At 47.0% G+C, this 15,178-nt stretch overlaps 1 protein-coding gene and 1 long non-coding RNA gene across 6 annotated transcripts in view; one reads left to right on the forward strand and one right to left on the reverse strand.

Annotated features, from left to right (window-relative positions):
• tp73 (tumor protein p73) overlaps positions 1–15,178 on the forward strand; it is a 34,372-nt gene that overhangs the window by 12,200 nt on the left and 6,994 nt on the right. The window contains exons 4-7 of the mRNA XM_076989023.1: positions 1,895–2,140; positions 12,788–12,974; positions 13,194–13,309; positions 14,192–14,301. Coding sequence (XP_076845138.1) covers positions 1,895–2,140; positions 12,788–12,974; positions 13,194–13,309; positions 14,192–14,301 — 659 coding nt within the window. The remainder of the gene's footprint in view (positions 1–1,894; positions 2,141–12,787; positions 12,975–13,193; positions 13,310–14,191; positions 14,302–15,178) is intronic.
• The window catches only part of LOC143490345 (uncharacterized), a 30,511-nt gene that overhangs the window by 4,702 nt on the left and 10,631 nt on the right, over positions 1–15,178 (reverse strand). For 2 of the 5 annotated variants that reach the window (XR_013124937.1, XR_013124938.1), the window contains exon 3: positions 113–1,048. This is a non-coding gene — a long non-coding RNA (uncharacterized LOC143490345). Of the gene's footprint in view, positions 1–108; positions 1,049–15,178 lie in introns of all 5 variants that reach the window. The other 3 variants (XR_013124941.1, XR_013124940.1, XR_013124939.1) reach the window with 3 other exon arrangements.

Raw genomic sequence — 15,178 nt, forward strand, 5'->3', positions numbered from 1 at the left:
GTATGAGTGAGTGTGTGTGTGTGTATGAGTGTGTGTGTGTGTGTGTGTGTGTGTGTGTGTGTGTGTGTGTGTGTGTGTGTGTGTGTGTGTGTGTGTGTGTGTGCCTACCTACACGTGTGTATGAGTGAGTGTGGGCTGGAAGCTCATTCCTCATATTAAAGATGTTGAGGGTTGACAGTGCAGGTTTGGTTTTCCCCACCTGTGTGGAAAGCCCCCTTTAGGAAAGAGAGAAAAAAACAGGGACAGCCGCAGGTACATGTGGCCCAGTGACTGGCAGATGAAGTCAAGAACTTAAGAGCACTTCAGATGTTACAGCTATTAATACCTTTCCCCTTAAGAGTTACACAGGTGAGTGTGGGAAAAGACAGACAGATGTGCTAAAGACAGGTCTGCTCTCCTGACAAGATCGGCTTGTCTCCTCCATCTGGTTGGCAGAGAGCGAAGCTCTTTATCTCTTATAATCTCAGTGTAATAAAGAAGCTTCAATCCACCTTTAATGCTTAATGTCAGTGACGATGTTATTTATATAATTTTATTCACAGTAAAATATGTTTAAATGAATCAGTGATGTTCAGCTGCTTTAGCTGTTTGTGAAAAGGGCAAATGCACCTTTGGTCCTGTGGTTCATAAAGTTCATTAAACGTGTTCAGCACATTTAATTTTCATGGATCAGAACCTTTTTTGCACTCATCTCTATTTAATTACTTGTAAGGTACGTAGTATGTTTAGAGTCACTTATATGGCTGTTTCTATTAACAGACAAACTGTCTGTTTTCCTCTATTCTGTCTGTCTCTCTCCTTCTGTCATGGCTCTCTCACTGGGACCGTGTACGAGCTGGTGCGCACCTGGAGGAGGGTTTAATAATTAGGGCTGTGTGTCCCTTCCTGCTCTCCGTACCCCGTCAAAGCCACTTGTTGTCGTGTTGCGGTGGTCGCATCTCTCGCAGGAAGCCGCTGGAGCCGGAAGAACGGCGCCCTCTGGTGGGAGGGCGAGAGGACGCGTGCCAGACTCGGTGACTGGTCTTCTGGGTTTTACTGGGATGATGAGCTGTGTGGGAAAGGAAGACACTTGATGTGTGAAATCAGCTAAAGACCACACAAGGGTGTTCTGCCTACAATAGCGCAATCTCGAGACCTTTCAGACATGTATGTTTCGGGCAAAGTGTCAAGAATTCTTCTTTAAGGCGTGCGATGATGTAAAAATTGATCATGCGGAAAATGATCAGAGAACCTGTTGACTTTAGACTCAAGGTTTATATATGTTGAGACACCTTTTTTGTGTAAGGGAATATTGGTCGATAGCTGTTCTTCATGGCGTGGTGCCTGTGATCTGTGCTGCACTAGCAGCTGTTCGGGCCAGTTATGCCAAAACTTGCTAAAAGGCCATGCCAGAACAAAGATACACTCTCAACCTGGTGATCTGTTAGGGGCGGCTCTGGGGGGGTGTGCCCGCCTGTGTGTGCATTGATGATAGAGGGGTATGGCAGGCAATTAGACGTCTGACAGATTACGCCTGTGTTTTACAACCCCCGCGCCTCGGGGACACGGCTCCTGCTATGTGGCGTAACCAGAGCCTGCCGAACTGAACTGAGTGAATGCTCTCCAGACTCCTCCCCCCACAATCACCACCACACCCTCCAGACTCCTCCCCCCCACAATCACCACCACACCCTCCAGACTCCTCCCCCCACAATCACCACCACACCCTCCAGACTCCTCCCCCCTCCGATCGCCACCACTCCCACTGCTCCTCTTACCTGTAGCGTTCCCTCTCCTTCCCACGTTTACCTGTGTACCTCTTCTTCCCTCCTTCCTGCTCATTTACCTGTCTCACCCCCCCCCCTCCCTCTCTCTCTCTCCTTCTCTCTCTCTCTCTCTCCCTGACTCTGCTCAGTCTCAGTATAGTTTGCTAAGCAGCAGTATGGAGCAGGGTCTGGGGAACCGAGCCTCCTCCGCCAGCCCCTACAGCTCCGAGACAGCGTCCAACGTGCCCACGCCGTCTCCGTACTCCCAGCCCAACTCCACCTTCGAGGCCATGTCTCCGGCGCCGGCCATCCCCTCCAACACAGACTACCCTGGGCCGCACGGCTTCGAGGTGACCTTCCAGCAGTCCAGCACGGCCAAGTCTGCCACCTGGACGGTGAGTTGAGCTCGTCGGAGGGGGCGGGGGCGGGGGGGGGGAGGGGGGAGATAGCGAGACCTTCGTTCCTGGCGTTACACCGATGTGCTTCGAAACGCACCCACTCCGTGTCTTCCACACTGCTGCTCACTGACTCACTGTCTGCCAGCGCTCCGTCTGGGCTTGAAGACGTTTTTACCCTTGTGTTTCTGCCGCCTTCCTCTCTGTCTGATCGCCTCTGGGTTTCTCAGAGTTGCAGTTTTCCTCTGCTGTCTGTCATTATGCTCAGTTCTAAAGTTCAGTATTGTTTCACAAAGGAGCGTCTTGCCTACGGCAGGCTACTACATACTATAAATTATATCTTATATATTATTTTTATTAGACTTTTTTAAGTGTGGTGCTAAAGTTGACTGCACATGTTCAATTATTTGTACAGAAAGTGTCACTTTTAAAGCTTCAAAAATCTAAATACCATTACACTAAAGTGTTGAGGAATGTTCTTAAACTCCGTATCTGTAAAAACCCTGGCAAAGCAAATCCCGGTTCGGTTCTGAAAAGTGTTAAACTGAGAAGCTTGAGAGCAATTTCTTCTGTGTTTTGACCCTGCATCACTACAAAGAGGCGTCACCTCCGTCTGTCATGCGCTTGACCCCGTGCAACAGAAGCCGGGGGAGGGGTGGCCTTTCTCCGGGCGGCTTTTAGACTGTTTGCCGGATTATCTCAAGCATGAACTGGGGCTCATTCACCATGCGTGTGGAGTTGTAAGGTGATAGCGGTGTCACGGAGGTGAGCGATACAGATATCACTCACTCCGTCACCACTCCAGAGCGTCACCTCTCACGCCTGTTGTTAAGTCTCAAACTCAGGGGTCGCACGCTCGTGAAATGGTGGTGGTGGTTTTGCGGTCTCGCACCCTTCAGCAAAAACACATGAAGATGTGGAGATGAGTGTGTGGTGTGGTCTGTTAACCCATGGAGATGGGTGTGTGGTGTGGTCTGTTAGTCCACGCAGATGAGTGTGTGGTCTGGTCTGCTAACCCATGGACATGAGTGTGTGGTGTGTGGTGTGGTCTGTTAGTCCACGGAGATGAGTGTGTGGTGTGTGGTCTGGTCTGCTAACCCATGGAGATGAGTGTGTGGTGTGGTCTGTTAGTCCACGGAGATGAGTGTGTGGTGTGGTCTATTAACCCATGGAGATGAGTGTGTGGTGTGGTCTATTAACCCATGGAGATGAGTGTGTGGTGTGTGGTGCGGTCTGTTAACCCATGGAACTTGGGAACACGTCTCTTTCACCTTAATTTGCAGAAAATGTTTCACTGATTTCTTAGCAGTTCCTGTCCAGAAAATGACAGTTTGGAGTTATATAGAAAAATCTGATAATGTCATTGAAAATATTGGGAATTCCAAAGTTTAAATAAAAAATGTTCCAGCCAGTCATCCCTTCACCTCTTCTCACACCTACTGGTTCGATCATATAAGGTAGAAAGGCAGAGATAAGCATCTAAATGCTGTGTTTTCTCCTTCTCAACATCTAAGAATCTACATAAAGAAATGCCAGGTGTTTATCAGGCGGCTGTGCTGTACCTTAGGGAGTTCGAGTTGATTCCAACACCTGATTCCAACATTTAGACACTTCTGATTTGCTGTTCATTTCTGTTCACATTTCATTATCATTCCTCCTGTTCACTTCCATTATTCTGATTGAGTTGTTTTGATAGTAGTAGTCAGTACACTGAGTGTAACAGTCATTCTTTCTGTTAGTGTGCTTAGAGGCCACAGGGCTCTTTTCGTATGGTTGATTAAGACTTTAAAAGTGTCCAGTAATACAACAGGATGATGAACAGAGTGAACGTCCGGCCCGTTGCAGGTCATTTCTAATTCGTTTTCTCTGAAGCGGGAGAGTCTACATTTCTCAAGTGAACATGGTTGACGTATACAAAGTTGACGTATATAAAGTGGTTACTTATCTTACATTATTTGTGCTATAGAGTCATGACTAAGAAGTTTCACACACACACACACACACACACACACACACACACACACACACACACACACACACACACACACACACACACACACTTGAGGACATATTCTTTATGTTCCAATCAGGCCAGTATGCCTTCTTATCTGAAGTCAAACCAAACAGCCATAAAACAGGACATTGTAATGTGTTTGTGAAAATGTAGAGCACTGTACAGCATTAATGTATCCATTCTAGAAACATTCAGGCTTCTTTAGCTATTGTTAGCAATAAAAGTAGCAATAGAAAAATAAGTTGTCACGTTGATAGGGTGCTTTCTTGACCTCTATAGTTCCAGTCATGTGTGAGGGATTGTTAGAAAAATGTTATGGGGATATAATTTGTGTCCCCAAATACTAATTTTGCACTAGTGAATTGATTTATTTATCCTTGTGATTCGTTCCCCTTATTTGTTTCCTGTTTATTAGTTTTGATTAGTTTATTCTGGATTAATGTGTTCTGGACCTGAACTAATACCTGCCATCATCAGATCTCAACTGTGCCTTATGATCCCAGGTATCTAAATCAGACATCTGATCATATATTTGACTGCAATCAGATATCTGAGCATACACTTGCTTGATCTGAGGTTTCAAGCATTGCTAAATCAACCATTCTGATGGAGTTTCATCAGTAATCCAGTTAAGAAAAGATTAAGAAACAATGTAGCCAAAATGTGTTTTCTATACCACTGCTATGTGTTCAGTGGTCACACATAAATATATGTGCTGATATGGATGGCGTTTTTACCATTAGTCCAAAGAGAAGCCCTTATTCCCCACTGTATTTGCTCAGCGTCAGATAAGTGGTTTGGTGCTTATGGTATTTTCACAGGGCCTCCCCCTCCCCCCCCCCCCCCAAAGCCCTATGAGGACCTTCTCTTTATCTCACCGGAGGAAAAAAATTACCATGGATTATCGCCAAGCCACGAGGAATGTGAGGCGTAAAATCTGTAATTCAGGGAATTCCCAGTATGAGACGGAGGTTTGCAGGCTGTTGTTATCTGGGATTACTGTAGGAGAAAAAGAGCAGATCACTAGCAGGCTAGGTCCAGCGCTTAAAGCTCAGTTGGCGTAGCCGCGAGCTACTGGGGAGGCATAGGGGTGCGTTGATCGTAATCTGTCTGATTCTACCATGCATTGCGCACCGCTGTTTGGGAGCCTGCCTCTCACGTTAACCATTTATAGGCCCCGAGGCGTGCTCTTTGCTGTAGGGTTGGAATGAATGGTCTACTACCTGCCATCATCAGACCTCTACTGTTCCTGATGATTCCAGGTAACTAAATCATGCATCTGATCATTGATCGGCTTGAAATCAGATATCTGATCATGCGTCAGCTTGAAAGCCCAAACTGTGTTGCGGAGGCAGCGGAACAGTCAGTTGCAGATGCGTCTGACCACTCTTCCAGCCATCTATTCCAAACCGTGTCTGATCACTCCTCCACCCCTCCGTCCCCGCCGTGTCTGATCACTCCTCCACCCCTCCGTCCCCAGCCGTGTCTGATCACTCCTCCACCCCTCCGTCCCCAGCCGTATCTGATCACTCCTCCACCCCTCCGTCCCCAGCCGTGTCTGATCACTCCTCCACCCCTCCGTCCCCAGCCATGTCTGATCACCCCTCCATCCCCAGCCGTGTCTGATCACCCCTCCATCCCCAGCCGTGTCTGATCACTCTTCCACCCCTCCGTCCCCAGCCGTGTCTGATCACTCCTCCACCCCTCCGTCCCCAGCCGTGTCTGATCACTCCTCCACCCCTCCATCCCCAGCCGTGTCTGATCACTCCTCCACCCCTCCATCCCCAGCCGTGTCTGATCACTCCTCTACCCCTCCGTCCCCAGCCATGTCTGATCACTCCTCTACCCCTCCGTCCCCAGCCGTGTCTGATCACTCCTCTACCCCTCCGTCCCCAGCCGTGTCTGATCACTCCTCTACCCCTCCGTCCCCAGCCGTGTCTGATCACTCCTCTACCCCTCCGTCCCCAGCCGTGTCTGATCACTCCTCCACCCCTCCGTCCCCGCCGTGTCTGATCACTCCTCCACCCCTCCGTCCCCAGCCGTGTCTGATCACTCCTCCACCCCTCCGTCCCCAGCCATGTCTGATCACCCCTCCATCCCCAGCCGTGTCTGATCACCCCTCCATCCCCAGCCGTGTCTGATCACTCTTCCACCCCTCCGTCCCCAGCCGTGTCTGATCACTCCTCCACCCTCCGTCCTCAGCCGTGTCTGATCACTCCTCCACCCCTCCATCCCCAGCCGTGTCTGATCACTCCTCCACCCCTCCGTCCCCAGCCGTGTCTGATCACTCCTCCACCCCTCCATCCCCAGCCGTGTCTGATCACTCCTCCACCCCTCCGTCCCCAGCCGTGTCTGATCACTCCTCCACCCCTCCATCCCCAGCCGTGTCTGATCACTCCTCCACCCCTCCCTTCCCCTGGCACTTATACTGCTGCTCCACATCCAGTGCCCTCAAATACAGCACCACCAATCAGCCTGCCCCAAAATGAACGACCAATAGAACATCGAATGACAGCCACCGTATCGCCTCTTCGACGAAACCCGCGTCCTATCCGCTCCAGCCTCGGGCCCGAGCGCGTTCACCAGCGCCGGCCGTTCTCCGCCGGCCCTCTTGTTCAGCCCCGTATGGCAGGACGATACTCCAGCACACATTACGCTGCGGGCAGACTGATGCGGCACGGACGGGGCGACTCCAGGTAAGAGCTTCGCTTCGCTCCAGACGCCCGAGGCACGAGGTGTTGGGAAGGACGAGAATGAGTTCTAACACCCCGGCTTCTCAAGCAAAGACCCCGACACTGTGTGTGATTATTGTTGTTGGCGTGCACACGGGGCAAGTGCGGACACGCCGGGGCGTTTTGGCGTGGCGCTCGGAGCCGCTGTTCCCAGCTATTCCCCTCGTAGTCAGACAGCGCGCCTCAACACGCCCCGTACCCCGCGTATCCTTCCGCCCAGGGCACACTCAGACTCATACATGCACACGCACACACACGCAGACTCATACATGCACACACACACACACACACACAGACAAACACAAACAAACAAAGACACACACACACACACAAACACACACACACACACACACAGACAAACACAAACACACACAAAGACACACAAAGACACACACACACACACCACTCACCATAAGGGTTTAACATCTAGCATGTACATAAATGCACCCATTATGGTAGCTAATGAGTGTCTATGCAAGGTCTTTGTCTGTGAAGTCACATCACGAAAACTACACTCACATACATTTTCTATGGGGATGTTTTTGATGAATTAATTAATGAGTTTTTTTCATTAGTTAATTCCACTTTTAATGAATCAAGTCAGTCAGTCAAGTCAGCAGCCAATCACATAAGGTCGCTCTAATTATTACTTAGTGCAACTTTACTACACAAACACATGCACACAGAGGAAGCACATCACAATCACCGTTTATGAATCCTTCTTAAAGACACATTGAGTTGCCCTTATCACATATAAGAATCCAGGGAGGTTGTGAGCTGTGATCAGCAACTCATTCCCAGTGTGTTGTATATTTCTGCAGCTTATTAGTGGAACTTTTTAGTGGAAAACAATTGTTGCGCAACATGAGTGTGAGTGCATGTTTTAACATGCCTCCTAGCCAATGGGCTCCAAATGCAATCAGCATCCTAAAATGTATGGAAATCAGCTTGGCAGCCCGGTGCCGTACAGCTTTGCCAGGGAGGAACCAGTATCTGATTAGCCAGGACTTGCACAGAGAGCTGTGTCTGATTGGCCAGGACATGCACAGAGAGCTGTGTCTGATTGGCCAGGACATGCACAGAGAGCTGTGTCTGATTGGCCAGGAAATGCACAGAGAGCTAGATTGGCCAGGACTGGCACAGAGAGCTGTGTCTGATTGGCCAGGAAATGCACAGAGAGCTGTGTCTAATTGGCCAGGACATGCACAGAGAGCTGTGTCTGATTGGCCAGGACTTGCACAGAGAGCTGTGTCTGATTGGCCAGGACTTGCACAGAGAGCTGTGTCTGATTGGCCAGGCCATGCACATAGAGCTGTGTCTGATTGGCCAGGACTTGCACAGAGAGCTGTGTCTGATTGGCCAGGCCATGCACAGAGAGCTGTGTCTGATTGGCCAGGACTTGCACAGAGAGCTGTGTCTGATTGGCCAGGCCTTGCACAGAGAGCTGTGTCTGATTTGCCAGGCCATGCACAGAGAGCTGTGTCTGATTGGCCAGGGCTTGCACAGAGAGCTGTGTCTGATTGGCCAGGGCTTGCACAGAGAGCTGTGTCTGATTGGCCAGGGCTTGCACAGAGAGCTGCGTTTGATAGGCCGGGGCATGTCTCGGCTTTGTGTACATCTAAAGGATGATTGAGCGCACATGTGGTTTTTCCACACTGCAAATAAAGTAAATTGGGTCACGTGACACGGGGAAGATGAACAAGGCACTTGAGGTCAAGTTTTCAGTCAGGCTTTCACTGCTGGATGACGCACAGTTGGGAACAGAATATGGCCTATTAATATTGGCTGTGCAGCGCAGTATTTGTATATGATACCGCTGACTTGCCGTAGGTTGTAACAGTTTAATTGATCCTGTCTTATAGCTTTGAAGGGAAAAAAAGCCATATCTGTCAATCATTTCTTTTTCGGGAGATGTCGTCCATTTTCTCACTGCATTCCTGAGGTGGGAACGTGGCGGTGGAATGTCGGGAGGCATTCCGTTACCACCAGAGCTCGGGCATGAGCAGCTTGTTTTTTGCAGGCTTTTTTATTCGTTGTTTTTTCGTCTTTTTTAATTTCCACACGGATTCGGTGAGTTCACCGAATTTGCGAGCGGCGTGCTGCAACACGCCCGCGGGCCCGTCAGACACATCATTATCGCCCGGGCCGAAGGGCCTGCCCGAACCTGCACGGGTCCGACGCTGCCTCTCTCCCCCGTCCAACACCCTCATCCCTCGCCGTGATGCGCCCCTCCGTGTGCCCACACCCTTCTCCTCGTTTGCTTCTTGGTTCCGTCTCTGCTCTAGCTCGGCGGTTTCGCCCTGGTCGGCTCGACGTAGGCGCGGTTTGTGTTTTGGGTTTGGCCGTTGGTTGATTTCTGCTTCTCTTTAGCATCCATTTATTCCAGCAGTTTCCTTTCTACCTGGCATCCCACTGCCACGTTCTCACCTCAGGACCGTGTGTGTATGTTGCTTGAATAAACCGTGAGGTGTGAGGTGGTTTGGGGTGCGTTAGGGCTGATGGCCACACTCTCCTCGCTCCAATACTCAATACTCAATACTCCCCTATCAAATCCAGCAGTAGGATTGTGTCTCTATCCTTAAATCGCACGTCCATCATCATCCTCTTTAGCTGTGTGCTAAATGCTGCGTGGGGCCTGTATAGCCTCACAGAGAGAGTGATTGTGTCTAGGCCCTTTGTGAAGGACTAGAGGAGATGTGTCACTGCTGGGCATGTTGAGACTCATGTTGCTCACAGCTGCACAGTATGATTTATGCCTGTGTGTGTCTGTGTGTGTGTGTATGGGTGTGTGTGTGTATGTGTACGTTTTCTTTTGGTTACTTAGGTTAAAGATAGGATTAGGTGTAGGCATATTATATTATTTAGTAATAAACAAGTATAGAAAAACACTTCATAAAATGATTGTGTGCTGGTATGTTTTTAGGTGTGTGTGTGTGTGTTTGTGTGTGTGCACGCACATGTGCACACTGTGTGTGTGTGTGTGTGTGTGTGTGTGTGTGTGTGTGTGTGTGTGTGTGTGTGTGTGTGTGCGTGCATGCAGCCTCAGCACTTATGGAGTTGTATCACATGGAGCAATAATGTGGCCTAACTAAACTGTACAGAATAAACATGGTTTAAGGCAGTGGTTCCCAAACTTTTTCTGCCGTGCCCCCCTTTAGTAGATGAGAATATTTTTGCGCGGATGCACCGATTCACGTTTTTCACTTCCGATACCGATTCAGATATCTGAGGCTTAGTGTCGGCCGATACTGATCCGATAGCGATCTGATAGAGTAAAGCAGTGCTGAATCAACTTAAAACATTTTTTTTTAACACAGACATACTGAATTACAAGTTTATTGAAAACTCTGCACCAGTACAGCACACTTAAACACACATAAAAACATGTAAAAACAACACAACTTGCTTTTGTTCAGTGCAATTATGAATAGAACATTGAATGTCAAATAAATAATACCAAAGAACCTGAAACTGACAAAAACAATTCACAACTTTGGTCAAACATGAAAAAAATAAACTGCAAGAAACCTTTGAAATGGTTCAAGAATTCTAAATATAATTTAAAATAAATAAGGAGATGAAATAAGAGAAACAGCAATACCTATGCGGCTAGTTTGCTAGCGCAGACATCACGCAGAGCACAAAGCATACGGCCAGAAATATGTGTACTGTCTCTTTAAGGGAGCGAGTTGAGCGCGCGTATGGAATATTGTTGTTTTTTTAGCTTTCTGGCCCGTAGACCGACTCAGACCACTGCTCTTTATTTTATTTCTGTAAGTAACGCATTCAATAAGCTTTGGACAACTCACCAGTTCATGTATGAACAGTCAAGTAATGCTGAAACCCAGGTTTATTTTGGTCAACCAGCAAATAAACGGACTAAGTGGAATACCACCAGCGCGAGTACGAGTCAGTGATTCACCTCTCCTCTGTGTGCTTTGTGTTTCACTCGCCTGTTAACTGTCCAAGTTCACTTCTATCCGGGACAGAGTGGATATTTAAGGTTGAACTAACTCCGATATGCGTTACAAGCATAGAATTAGACTGAATAGATCTGTTTTTATGGATCGGTCACATTGTCACCGATACCCGATCTAGAATTTTTTCAGATATTAATATCGGAATCGGTGCATCCCTGACACATGTGCACATGTTTTACTTCCAAGCTCCGCGCCCCCCCTGCAATAGCTCCGCGCCCCACCTAGGGGGCGCGCCCCCCACTTTGGGAACCACTGGTTTAAGGTGTTCGAGGTTTCAGGTATTCAAGGTTTAAGGTGATCGAAGTTTAAGGTGATCGAGGTTTAAGGTGTTCGAGGTTTAAGGTGTTCGAGGTTTAAGGTGTTCGAGGTTTAAAATGTTCAAGGTTTAAGGTGTTCGAGGTTTAAGGTGTTCGAGGTTTAAGGTGTTCGAGGTTTAAGGTGTTCGAGGTTTAAGGTGTTCTGCCCTGCCCAGCAGGCCTACAGTAGTCTACCCATCAGCACCACATTTTAGATATTTACTTCAAGTGAAAACTTTACTTCTGGTTAATATTAACACAGAGATCCACATTAATACAAAATCAACAGAATAAAAAACAAAAACAAATAAAATAAATGAAATATAGAGAGGAGGCGTGTTGTTGACGTTGTTAAGGACATGAGTTGTGACGATGTTCCTGTACATACTGTTAGAATGAAATGCGCTTTGAGGTCAAAGTTCAGAAGCACTGAAGCAGAAAGAACTGTCAGACGGCCCTAGTGGTGTAAGGAGAGTCACATGTGAAATGATACGCAGGTACTTTGAAGAAAGAGAAAGACGCCTCGAGGCTTAATGAAGCTGAACTGAAATCAAACTGAAAGTATGCGCAAGGCATCACTTGTGGAGCTCAGATTTAACAGCGGTGTGCTGACCAAACGATCTGCTCCTACACGTCTACCACTGTCTGGCTCTTCGAGCAAGCTTCTTTTGTTCAGTTCGTCGAAGTTCAAATCCAAGTTTGGAAATAAATGATCTCTGCTGACTTCAGGGGGACAGTTTAACAGCTTAATCAGTGATTAAAGGGATGCATTAAAGACACAAACACCTAGATTGTATCTTTTATCAGAAACCTTTAAATTGCGTCTACCCTCACTACTCCTAGTAAGTGTCCTTATGCCTTTGTTAGTGGACAACTATAGATAGAAACCTTCTGTTCTACAACCCCTATCAATCCCAGGTATTAAATGCCAAAATACCCATCCATAGATATCAACCCCCAAATATCCATCCACACTAACCCCTTAATGTGTTGAATGGTTACGCAAGCAAATATCTCCGGTTGTACACATGCATGCTGTCGGTGATGAATATTTCCAGTAAAAGAATATGTATAGAATTACACTGCTTAATGGTGCAGTAATTCAGTAACACCGTTCACATTTGGCACTGTTCTTGGCAAGTGATGCTTCAACCGCAATAGTGTTCACTAAAGTGTTTCACTATGCACCTCTCATTATAGAATCTGAATCACATTCATTCAAGTCCACACAAAGCCAGCTGTGTTCCCAGATAGACTCTGGTTTCCTCTGGTGAATATTCAGAATGGCTTTATAATGTTTGACAAGCTGTGACAAGTCGTGTGTGTGTGTGTGTGTGTGCACGCACTAAGGTGCATTTCTGTATAATGAGTTTATTTCTCCATCATTAAAGATAAAAAGGTACCAAAAAAATGAATTTCTGAAGCCCTTTAAGTCAGATCTGAGTCAAATCTTAAACTACTCTCCATCTTGTCTAAACCATCTCCCTCTCACAAATACTCCAGTGGATCGAGCGCCATATCACACCAACTTACATATGCGTATTCGAGCTCTGTGGAACATCACCACAGTCTTCTGGTCTGCTGTGAAGTGCCTCACGAACGGCGGCCTGCGTGTCTCGTTGCAGTACTCGCCCCTGCTGAAGAAACTGTACTGTCAGATCGCCAAGACCTGCCCCATTCAGATCAAGCTGGCCTCGGGCCCGCCGCACGGCAGCGTGGTACGTGCCATGCCCATCTACAAGAAGGCGGAGCATGTGACGGAAGTGGTGAAGCGGTGCCCCAACCACGAGCTCGGGCGTGACTTCAACGAGAGTAAGTGTGTCTCCCCGCCACAGTCACAGGCCGTCGCCATTACGCGAATCTGCAGCGTAACGGCCGAAACCTTCTGGCACTGCAGATTTTCAAAGGCTAAGACTGGATTCTCCTCCCTTTCTCTCTCACTCTTTTTCTTTCTCTCTCTCTCTCTCTCTTTGCCTCCGTCCTCCTCTCTCTTCCTGCGCTGTTGGCCTCCTGCTCTGTCTTTGGGTGCAGGTCAGTCGGCCCCGGCCAGCCATTTAATACGAGTTGAAGGGAACAACTTGTGTCAGTATGTGGACGACCCAGTAACAGGCAGGCAGAGTGTCCTCGTACCATATGAGTCCCCACAGGTTGGTGAAAGCCCAGTACACACACACACACACACACACACACACACACACACACACACACACACACACACACACACACACACACACACACACACACACACAACACAGGCACAGTGTGTAATCTAGTACCCATCTCCTCAAGAAGAAATCTTATTTTATAGCTATGTAATGATATTAAATGCACAAACACTTTATTCTCATAATATAATTATACATGGCTGAAAGTGATACTTATACAACGGTTTGTAGGCATGTTGTGACAGGATTTAGACCCGCCTCGTAATTACTGTCTCAATGACAACACCACCAGCAATTCACGTCAATCATAAAATCCACTTTTCACTGGTTGAAAGAGAGCTCCGTGCTTTGTGCGTGCAGGTACGTTAATGTACTGCTGCCACCTAGAGGCAAGAGTAAGACATTACCGCCTTAAGATAATAGTGTCATCAGTGTGCAGTATTGTACAGAACACACTATATGAAATAATTTTTTTAATATAATAATTATGGTCATATATAAGTAAATATAAAAAACTGCATACAAAGATGCAAAATAAAGAAGGTGCGCGATTTCAAAATAAGAGCGGATAGCGTGATAGCGTGATTGAAAAAAAAATCATAAAAAAAAACCTTTTCAAAACAGCTCGCGGGCCAGAAATAGATGGCTATTTTATAGAATTATAAAGTATAATAACCCCTCGAGTATGGGGGCTATAGAGCATTAGTAATTTAAGCTATTTTGTATTTTGTTCTTTCTTTCATTCTCTATTTCTGTCTCTCTCTCTCTCTCTCTCTCTCTCTCCCTGTCTCTCTCTTTCTCCCTCCCTGTTTCTCTCTCTCTCCCTCTCCCTGTCTCTCCCCCTCCCTCCCCCTCTCTCTCCAGGTGGGGACAGAGTTTACTACGGTCTTGTATAACTTCATGTGCAACAGTAGCTGTGTGGGTGGGATGAACCGCAGACCAATACTCATCATCATCACCCTGGAAACCAGAGAGTCAGTATTTGTTTATCATATCACATCATCTCTTTAAGCACTGCGAGTAATGAAGCCCAAACCTCATGAATATAAAACAACAATTATTCTAACTGCAAATCAGCACCTAATTCAAAGATCAATACTGAACACTGGAGAAATACCAGTCAAAGATCAATACTGAACACTGGAGAAATACCAGTCAAAGATCAATACTGAACACTGGAGAAATACCAGTCAAAGATCAATACTGAACATTGGAGAAATACCAGTCAAAGATCAATACTGAACACTGGAGAAATACCAGTCAAAGATCAATACTGAACATTGGAGATACACCAGTCAAAGATCAATACTGAACACTGGAGAAACACCAGTCAAATATCAATACTGAACACTGGAGAAATACCAGTCAAAGACCAATACTGAACACTGGAGGAACACCAGTCAAATATCAATACTGAACACTGGAGAAATACCAGTCAAAGATCAATACTGAACACTGGAGAAATACCAGTCAAAGATCAATACTGAACACTGGAGAAATACCAGTCAAAGATCTGGTCTTAACCAGTGGAGTAGAAATGAAAGCAGGGCAGACTGGTGTTTTCTGACAGCGATACCTGTGCCTTTAACTGCTTTATGAGGAGAGGTCTGATAATGTGTTCATTGAGGAAAGGTCTGATTATGCTTTTCATGATGAGAGGTATGATAATGTGTTTTATGAGTCAAAGTCAAATTTATTTATATAGCGCTTTTTACAACACGTCACAAAGCAGCTTTACAATCGTATGGGTCCAGATCCCTAATGAGCAAGCCAAAGGCGACAGTGGCGAGGACAAACTCCCTATGATGGTGGGGATTAGGAAGAAACCTCGGGAGGACCAAGACTCAAAAG

Source organism: Brachyhypopomus gauderio, unplaced genomic scaffold (assembly GCF_052324685.1).
Source record: "Brachyhypopomus gauderio isolate BG-103 unplaced genomic scaffold, BGAUD_0.2 sc65, whole genome shotgun sequence".
NCBI classification, from domain to species: domain Eukaryota; kingdom Metazoa; phylum Chordata; class Actinopteri; order Gymnotiformes; family Hypopomidae; genus Brachyhypopomus; species Brachyhypopomus gauderio.